A 10,343-nucleotide genomic window follows, 5' to 3' on the forward strand; every position below is an offset into this window, starting at 1 on the left:
GCGGTCGACCAGGAAGGTCTTATCCAAGGCGCCTGATCAAAGATCATACAGGTGACTATGGGTCATCTGATCATCTGAGGTGCCTAATTCTTACCGTTGTAATAATTATCATTTATTTCGTTCGATGCAGGTCCAGGTAACTGAGTGATACCCGATCAACTGTGATCTAATTTTCACCTACCTTGGTCAGACTCGTTTAACTATTATGTCCAAGCACCTGGAGTGCATCCAAGCGACTGGAGGTCAGCATGTTAACTTTTCATAATTTTTAAAAATTTACCTAAGTTTTTCAAACTTATTTTAGGTTTATAGTACACATGCAAACATATATTTTTATCAAAATAATATTTGGAAAACATCCTTTTAATATGTCTAATTTTGTCTCGAGCTATCTATCCACAAATATATAAGCCTTCAACTTGTTACTCAAGTAAAAGTTTCCAGTTTCTTATTTATAAAATAATTATTGTTAACTGGGATCACTTAACTTAATCAATATTTAAGTTTTTAGTCTCAATTCATGTTGACGCACTGACATAAGCATATGAAATTCAAGCTCTAACCCTACATATCTTACACCTTTCTAAGTTTCTTAATACACAATCAAATTATACCTTAATTGCTTTGTGAGATGTTGGCTATTTAGATCTATAAGTGCATGCAATCTAAAAAATTTCAAAGAATTTAAAAGAGTTTCATATTAAACCAAAAAAATTAGCTCTACCTACTTAGGAGGTCTAACACACTTAATTTTACTATTTGGGTTAATGTAGCAAGTATTTAGGTTAATTATGTGAGCATGTTGTTTGGTATCCAAAAATCTTATTTTCTACTTGATTAACTAGGTAAGATTTTGGAACCCATGTCATCTTAGAATTCTTACTAACTTAGACCTAGATGTGAACTTGCTTAGTGATGACCTCAACTTACTAACTTGGTTTTTCAAATTAGAATTCTCTTCCTCAAGATTTGAAACTTAACTAACTTTCGTTGATGAGTCAGAAGTGGTTTTTTCCTCAAGATCTTTGACTTTCTTAAGTAAAAATTTAACTTGTGACTTTTACTTGGCTAGAGTTCTAGTCAAGTATCGTATAGTTTTTTAGTGATTTGGTTTGTTTTCTCATTGGTTGACTCATCTAAATCACTACTGAACTTTAAGTCTGATTCAGGATTAGAGTCTGATCCTGACTTGATCCCTCTTCTGTAGCAACTAATGTTAGGAGATTAACTTAATCTGAGTCTGACTCAGATTTTGAAAAAGACTCATCTCAAGCTGTCTTGAGTGTCTTTTTCTTTTTCTTTCTATTTCTGTGATTGTCTTTTTCATTATCTTTTAGAAGTGGACAATCTGTGTTGAAGTGTCCCTTTTTGTTGTATTCAAAACATCAAACATTAGCTAGATCCTTTCTTGAGATTTCCTTTCTCACAAACTGCTTGAACAATCTCTTTCGTCGGATCATCTGTTTGACCAGATTCGCGACTTCTAAAGGTAGGTTATCTTCATTAGTCAACGATCCAAACTCAATTTCGGATTCGATTTCTTCCATAGGTTTGGGTTTTGATTTAAGCTTAGGTTTCTTAGCAATTAAGGCTATACCCTTTTTCTTTTTATCTAAATTGGTCTGATCGTGTAGTTCAAAATCACAAAAAAATCATCTAATTTTATTATGGATAAGCCTTTAGACACTTTGTAGGCATCCACCATTGATGCCCATAGGGTTGTTCTTGGGAAGACTTTTAGGGTGTATCTAATCAAGTCGCGATTATTGACTTGTTCACCTAGTGCATGAATATCATTCAAGGTTTGCTTGAATCGGCTATTCAATTGACTAACGAACTTGTCATCCTTCATTTGGACATTTTGAAGTTGACTTAGTAATAAGTCCTTCTTGGTGGTTCATGAGTCAATTAAGCCTTCATGAAGTTTAATAAACTTCTACCACAACTTCTTAGCACTATTAAAGGGTCCAATATTACTCAGTTATTCATAAGTTAGACCACATTGGAGTGTAATTGTGGCTCAAACATTAGCTTAAGTTTAGTTAAAGAGTTAGAGAAAACGACTATGATATTCTACTATTGTTGAGATGTGCTAAATCTTGGATAGCTCTTTATCTACATTGTCATATGCATTGTCAAACTCTTAAGAGATGAAATGGGTGAGAAGACCGTCTACAAACTCCTCCCATGATGCAAATCTATGGCATGACTTGAATAATTGACATTAACAGATAGCCTCCCCTTCTAAATGCAAAAAAGTCATCAACACCTTGCAATCATTTAGCATGCCATGTAGGCTCTCAGCTCTCGAAAGCAATCTAGCAAGGTCTCTACTTCTCCAATAAGGTGATTCATCTTCATAGGATCATCTTTAGTTTGTTGTTATATGAAATTTTCCGACCATTGTATTAGAATTAACCAAGCATATTTTTATTAATATTTTTAATGCAAAATAAACAAAAAAAATATGATAGAAATAAATGAATAAGAAAAAAATGAAAAACAAGTCTTTTCAAAAGAAAATTATAACCAAGAGATTTAAGATCAAGTTATTGATGACTCTAAGGAATATGCGGCGGTAAAGAACGTCTCTCTATTACTAAGTTGATAAGAATCCGCCTCCTATCTTATAGGAAAATAGAAAAAGGATGAAAGAGGGAGAGAGATGATCACTTCGAGGGGATCGTCCTTTAGTTATAATCACTTTGAGGGGATCAACCTCCAATAATCAAAGGAATTTAACTAATTAATTGTATTGCTGCATTGCTTATCTTTACATAATGTTTGTATATAGACATATAAGAATGTCTAATAGATCTACTAACCTAATTTAAATATTTTGAAAAGAAAAATAATAACAAAATAATATTTTAAAAGAGAAATTGATAATAAATCTAATGGCATATTCTAAGGGATAACATCACGAAAGTTGGGGATCGTATCAAAAGAAGATGATTCAGCAAAGCAAAGGAGGCCTAGGTCAACAGGGGCTCAACCAAATAGTGAAGTGACTCTTAATACTGTTATATCATAATACTTTATCAATTCCTCCTATTTGCAAGGGATACATCCAGCAACAAAGAGTGAAAAAAACACAGGCGACAATTGCAAAATCCCAAACCTGATTCATGAGTGAAAAAATGCAGAACAATTCGTTTAGAAAGGAAAATGCATCAGAATAGGTCGGATCAATCCGTGGAGAAACCATTGCAACAGAAACCAATTAGGGTTCCATTTTTCTATCAGGCAATCAAGCGATTGTTCATGGAGGTGAGAGATAAAGAATGGGAGGGAAACTACCATCGTAGAAGTAGGAAATCCGTTCTTTGGACGGCATACCCGGTCGCCGTCTCTTGAAGAAGTTCGCCGCAAAGGAAGAGAAAAAGAGCCCAGGAGCATGTAATGGGTTCGTGGAGGCGAGACTGGTGCGAGACACGCTGGTGCAGTCCTCACCGTACGATGTTGTTATCTTACTCGGAAATCCCACTCTGCAATCACTTTAGGATTTGCGATCGCATGCAGAGCAAATAGTCCCTCCGCACACCCGCGGAATCTGCTCACCTTAACCTAGATCGACGATTCAACGATTGAATTGATTAATACAGAATAGATTTATTAAAGAATTTACCGTTCAACTAACAATATAACAATTTAATAGTTCATTGATTTAATAATTTAAAATGATTATAATTCACAATTTAAAATCAAAATTATTTATATCTTGAAGAATGAAGTATACTGAAGAATTTGAGTTAATGAAGGTTCAGGCCTTAGGGGCAAATGGTACGCAAAATGTTATTAACCAAATTCGAGTAATAATATCTTGTCTGGATCTCATTGCTTGCAACTGATCTTGGGTGCTTGGCTCAACTGATCCTGAGTGGTTCCTAATTGAAGTCGGGTGGTCGCTAACTCTGCTTCAGTGCCTTCGAGCCTTTCACGCAGTGCTGTATTATTGGTTCTAGATGAGGAGGTGGCATCTGAAGAAGTGGACCTAACTGGCTTTCGGCCCACTTCCAAGTCCTCTAATATAGCCCGAGCGTATACCGAGGACTCGATCACAAACTGTATCCGCAATTTGTACTGCATCGATGTCATTTCCTGAAGATTCTTATGTCTGAACATATTCATCACGCAGTCTGACCATATCATCCTAAGAATAACAAATATGTTAAAATATATATATAATTAATTCTACATTATTAATAATAAATTTAGTAAATTATAAATAACTTACGTATGCAGTTGCGGCCCTCTCCCCCAACCCACCCTTTTGACGTGCTGTAATGAGTTTCATTAAAGACGGTAATCCGATCTTTTTGCTGCTAACTGATCGATCTGAAAAAATTAATGTGTTAATATTGTAATTCATACATTATATATACGATAGTTATACAATTTATACTTACACCGTCATAACTGTATTGAATAAATGATTTAGAGCCTCCCCGATGATTAAATGGAAAGTTTTGCCCGATTTTCAACATTTTTTGCAGATCGTGCCTATCATACAAAAATTCATATGAATAATATAATGCAAAGACAACAAAACAGGTACATTAGAATAAGTTACCTGAAATGCCTCTGACTCAAACAAATCACACATATAGTGCCAATCAGCTTCTCATCTGACAAAACTCAGTTGGCATATGTTGCCGCCGCTCGATAGGAGGAAGGTGCAATAGCTTTTTATAATGGGTATGCATTTTACTTCGATTATCTCTATATCCTGCGCTCATTAATCTGTCCGTCTCCTTTCTAACAGACGATGGACCCTCCTCAAAACTAATATCAAAAGCAGCCTGTAAAAATAAATAATATAAATTTGGCATGTGATTAATAATAAAAATGTAATTATAAATTATTAGTACTTACTGATAATCGATCATATATCATATTCTTCCTATCAGCGGGGATATGCTTCCAACTCTTAATTTGTAACGGAGCAAACTTCTTTATTGAAACACCCAACTCAGTCATAAATGTAGCTGCATTGGGGCCAATCGGATGACCATCGCTCTTACGGAAAGTAATGGATAATCTACCCCGCTCCTCGATCTGGCGTCGCAACCGATCAGAATGTGTACCACGTGTCTCCCTACGTAACGGTCGGCCTGTAGGTGCAAAAGAATTAAGAATTAACAAATGAATTACTTTAACAAATAATAAAGTAAATAAACCTTTTGTAATTTAAATACAACAAAAACTAACCAGTATGACAAAACAAAGAAGAAATTCTGGAGAAAATTGTATATCTTTCATTAAGAGAATTACAATATATATACATCAATACATTCCTTGATTTTAGGGTCTGAAATAGTAAGCATAATCAGATCCCTTAATCTTAGACCTATTATAGGAAAATTTACAGCAGTAATTGCAGCAAGAATAATAAATATCCTCAAGAGGAAATCTAGGGTCTAAAGGAGGAAATCAAGGGATATGCAATAAATATCTTCAAGAGGAAGGAAAATCTTGAGGAGGAAATGCAGCAAGGGATATGCAATAAATATCTTCAAGAGGAAATCAAGGGATCTTGAGGAGGAAATCAAGGGATATGCAACTAGAAATGGAAAGATGAATATATTGACATCCCCCCTCAAATTGATGTGGATAAGTCAATCAGCATCAATTTGCTGCTCAGAAACATGTGTCGTTGGCGTGTCAATGCTTTTGTAAAGATATCTGCTATTTGAAGATCAGTAGTAAGATGAGGGAGAGTGATAACACCCTTTGTAAATGCCTCTCTGATAAAATGGCAGTCCACCTCTATATGCTTTGTGCGTTCATGATATACTGGATTTGCAGCTATATGAATAGCACTAGTATTATCACCATGAAGTGGAGTAGGATTGGTTGGAGGAAATCCAAGTTCAGAAAGAAGACCACGTAACCACACAATTTCAAAACAAGCCGCAGACATAGCCCTATATTCAGCCTCCGTGGAAGATTTAGAGACACAATCCTGCTTCTTACACTTCCAAGAAATCAAGGCACCTCCAAGAAAAATGCACCACCCTGTTGTAGATTTTCTAGTATCTGGGCATCCAGCCCAATCTGCATCACTATAGGCAGTTAAATGAAGAGCAGAATTTCTAGGAAAAAATAACCCACGATTAGGTGATCCAATTAAGTATCGAATAATACGACGGACTGCAACAAGATGAAGATGTCGAGGTGAGTGCATAAATTTACTAACTATATGAACAGCATATGAGATATCGGGTCTTGTAATTGTTAGGTAGATAAGACTACCAACAAGTTGTCTGTATAAAAATGGATCAGGTAAAATCTCGCCTTCATCTTTTCGGTATTTCACATTCACTTCCATTGGCGTATCAACAGCAGTAGCATTCTTTAAATCAGCTAGCTCAATGAGATCTTGAATATATTTATGTTGATTTAAGAACAAACCATGATCTCGAGAATGAACCTCCAGTCCCAAAAAATATGTGAGATGCCCAAGATCTTTCATTTGAAATGTACTATGCAACATTTCTTTAAGCTTAGTTATCAGTTCCTTGTCATTACCGGTGATGATAATATCATCAACATAGACTAAGAGAAAGACCATTCCAGTAGTTGTCTTGTGAAAGAAGAGAGAGGAATCATATTGACTTTGTGTGAAAGAGAAAGTGAGAAGAGTACTGCAAAACTTTTCAAACCAGGCTCTAGGTGCCTGCTTCAACCCATACAAAGAGCGTTTTAGCTTGCAAACTTCATGGGAAGCCATCATTTCCATACCAGGTGGAAGTTTCATGTAAATTTCTTCTTTAAGGTCCCCATTTAGGAAGGCATTTTTTACGTCCATTTGATGTAAAGACCAAGATTGAGAGGATGCAATTGCAAGAATAGTTCTCACCGTAGTCATCTTAGCAACTGGTGCAAATGTTTCTTCATAATTGAGGCCATATTCTTGTTTATTGCCAAGAGCAACCAAACGAGCTTTATATCTGTCTAGAGAGCCATCAGACTTAAGTTTTACAGTATAAACCCACTTACTACCAATGGGCTTAACATTTGGAGGACAAGAAACAATATCCCAAGTATGATTCTCTTTAAGCGCTTGAATTTCTTCTTCCATTGCTTGTTGCCAACACTCATGTTCCATAGCTTGCTTATAACAAGTGGGTATAGAAATAGAAGACAAGGTAGTGGACATGGCCACAGGAGTTGAAAAACCATACCTTTCAGGAGGTTTGCGAGGTCTAGAACTTCTTCGAAGAAGATTTGGATCATCGGAAATGGGTAGAAGAGGATCAAATGCCACGGGAAGATGTGAAGGAACTTCAGTGAGACCTGTAGAAGAATTAGATGCAGGTGTAGTACGCCTATGGTAAACAAAACCAGGTTTAAACCTTTGTACCGGTGTTGGCGACTGAGAAAAATGTGGCAAAGTGGATAGAGAGGAAAATTCGGGAGTTTGCTGGGTGCTAAAGAAGTATTGATTTTCAAAAAAAAATGACATTCCTAGAGACACGAGTTCGACGAGCATGAGGATCATAGCAAAGAAATCCTTTTTGGGTTCCAGCATATCCTAAGAAAGCACACTTGACAGATTGAACAGTAAGTTTATTTCTCTCATGTGCAGGGAGGTGAACAAAACAAACACATCCAAAAATGTGAAGATTAGAATAATTTGGTGTATGTCCAAACAAACGAAAAAATGGAGAATCATCATTTAAGTTGGAAGATGGTAATCTATTAATCAAATAAACAGCAGTAGATAAAGCTTCACACCAAAAATGAGAAGGAACACAAGACTCAATTAGGAGAGTGCGAACAACATCAAGAAGATGACGATTCTTTCTTTCAGCCACACCGTTTTGTTGTGGAGTGAAAGGACAAGAACGTTGTGATATGATTCCATGACTTTGAAGAAAAGATTGAAATTCATTTGACATATATTCACCACCTGAATCGGATTGCAAGATTTTGATTTTGACAGAAAATTGTGTTTCAACTAAAGCAAGAAATACTTTAAACACAGAGAAAACCTCACTTTTAGACCGAAGAAAATATACCCAAGTAAAGCGAGTGAAGTCATCAATGAAGGTAACAAAGTATTTGTAGTGTTCATGAGAAATTACAGGTGCAATGCCCCATACATCACTATGTACCAGTTCAAAAGGTTTAATTGTGCAGGTTTTATGTAATGGAAAAGGAAGTGTTTTGCTTTTACCTAGTTTGCACGATGCACAATCAACAATATCATTATGAGAAGAAGTCGAATTTTTATTTCCAAGTAAACCGGATTTAAGCAAGACTTGAAGTACATGGGAATTAGGATGTCCTAAGCGTCTATGCCACACCTGATTATCACATTGAGCAAGATTACAAGCAATAGAATTCGACACCGGAGAGGGAGATGGAAGTAAAGGAAAAAGACGTCCCACTTTAGGTCCCTTCGCAATTATCTTCCCGGACACTTGATCCTGCACAAGACAACCAGAATTTGAGAATTGAACAGTACAATTGTTGTCAACTAATTGACCAACAGATAGAAGATTAGTGGACAACTTAGGAGACACAAATATAGTATTTAAAGAGGCTGAAAGATCACCAACAGCTGTTATGGGTAAGGAATTACCATCGGCAGTATGAATCTGAAGATCTCCATTATATTTTTCAACATTATATAAAAATAAGGGAGTGTTGGTCATGTGATTGGAAGCAGCAGAATCAAAATACCATGGCTTAGAATTAGAATTTTTGTTACCTGAAAAACCTAAAGCAGAAAGGGCAGAAATTATCATTTGTTGGACCATTTCAGGAGTAATAGAAGGCTGACCAGGAGTAGGAGCATTCGAGGAACCAACCGAGACATTGTAGGCTGTTTCAGATTTCTTTGAAGGCCGAATGGAACAATCTTTGATGATATGCCCTGGTTTCTTACAATAGTTGCAAAATTTCTTAGTACAATCAGTAGCAATGTGCCCAAATCCTTTACAGCTATAGCACTGGACATTAGTCATGTCTCTTCGTCCTTTATACCTCCCTTGAGCAGCGTAGGCAACAGGAATTGGAGTAGAATTTTGAGCATTCTGCTCCATGACTGCCTGTGTGATGAGCCGTTGTTCTTCCCTAAAAAGCTCTCCTACACAAATATCCAACGAAGGAACTGGTTCTCTGTTCATCAGATTTGACCTGATTGCTTCAAAATCCTTCCTTAACTTCATTAAAAATTGATCACGCTTGCTAGTCTCAAGTACACTTTGAATAGCAAACAATCCTTCGGGAGGTACACTTGCATACACAATATCAGTGTACTCAGCCCACAGATTCTCAAAAGAAGAATAAAACTCTTGAATTGACATACCTCCTTGACTGAGTTGACTCAACTCAAGTTCCAATTGAAATCTTCGTGCTGTATTGTTTTGGTTGTAAACTTTCTTCAAGTAATCCCACATTGCTCTAGAATTCTTATAAGGCTTGAGATTTAGAAGTATGGAGGGTTCCACACTTCCAAGGATCCAAGACATAATCTGAGCATCCTTCACCTCCCATTTCACATATTTCTCCTTCTCCTTCTCGCTGTTAGGTGCAGGATCTGTTCCATCAATATGACCCCATAATTCCTTTCCCTTGACAAAGATCTGAAATTGGAATGCCCAAGTAGAATAGTTCTTGCCATTAAATCGAGCAAGAAAATATTCAGATCATTCCAAAGACATGACTCACAAAACAAGAAAAAAAACTAAAAATCTTTGAGATAGACAAGGAACCAGATCGTCCTGGCCAAACACACGATAGATACTCTGAAAAAAAACACTAAAATTCTTGGAGGTAGACGAGGAACCAGATCGCCCTGGCAACAAACACACGATGAGATGCTCTCAGAGTTTTGGCTCTGATACCATGACAAAACAAAGAAGAAATTCTGGAAAAAATTGTATATCTTTCATTAAGAGAATTACAATATATATACATCAATACATTCCTTGATCCTAGGGTCTGAAATAGTAAGCATAATCAGATCCCTTAATCTTAGACCTATTATAGGAAAATTTACAGCAGTAATTGCAGCAAGAATAATAAATATCCTCAAGAGGAAATCAAGGGATCTTGAGGAGGAAATCAAGGGATATGCAATAAACAATTTCTGTTCCGCCAAAGACACTCGAAGAGGTATATTCTTGTTCATTGCACTCATGGCCACAACCGGACTGGTTTCATGATTATCCATTTCCTCATGCGGACTCAACGAATTCACGTTGCTGAAGTAGGTGATATTGCTACTTTCCTACCTAAAAAGTTGAATATGATTTTCCTTCTAAAGTCTTTGGTCACAATTTCCTATTTATTAAGCAGGCATTGCAAATATTTGCTCATGCACGCCCACC

The 10,343-nt window shown here is 36.4% G+C and overlaps 1 protein-coding gene across 1 annotated transcript; it reads right to left on the reverse strand.

Moving 5' to 3' along the window:
• Nucleotides 1-8,214: 8,214 nt before the first annotated feature.
• LOC141848078 (uncharacterized) lies at nt 8,215-9,523 on the reverse strand. The gene is made up of 2 exons (XM_074736192.1): nt 8,720-9,523; nt 8,215-8,435 (listed from the first exon to the last, which is right to left on the reverse strand). Exons 1-2 carry the CDS (start codon nt 9,480-9,482, stop codon nt 8,398-8,400), a joined length of 801 nt encoding a protein of 266 aa, XP_074592293.1. The 5' UTR covers nt 9,483-9,523; the 3' UTR covers nt 8,215-8,397.
• Nucleotides 9,524-10,343: the final 820 nt, after the last annotated feature.

The sequence above is a fragment of the Curcuma longa genome, chromosome 16 (assembly GCF_044706935.1).
Source record: "Curcuma longa cultivar G26 ecotype Majalengka, Jawa Barat chromosome 16, ITB_CL_G26_1.1, whole genome shotgun sequence".
NCBI classification, from domain to species: Eukaryota; Viridiplantae; Streptophyta; class Magnoliopsida; order Zingiberales; family Zingiberaceae; genus Curcuma; species Curcuma longa.

What these genes read in the sequence shown, in the direction of transcription:
- LOC141848078 (XM_074736192.1), bottom strand. Translation starts at nt 9,482, where the DNA reads ATGTCTTGGATCCTTGGAAGTGTGGAACCCTCCATACTTCTAAATCTC. An exon ending in TTCTGCTTTAGGTTTTTCAG is followed by an intron (nt 8,436 to 8,719) that starts GTAACAAAAATT and finishes TGTCTTGTGCAG; the next exon opens with GATCAAGTGTCCGGGAAGAT.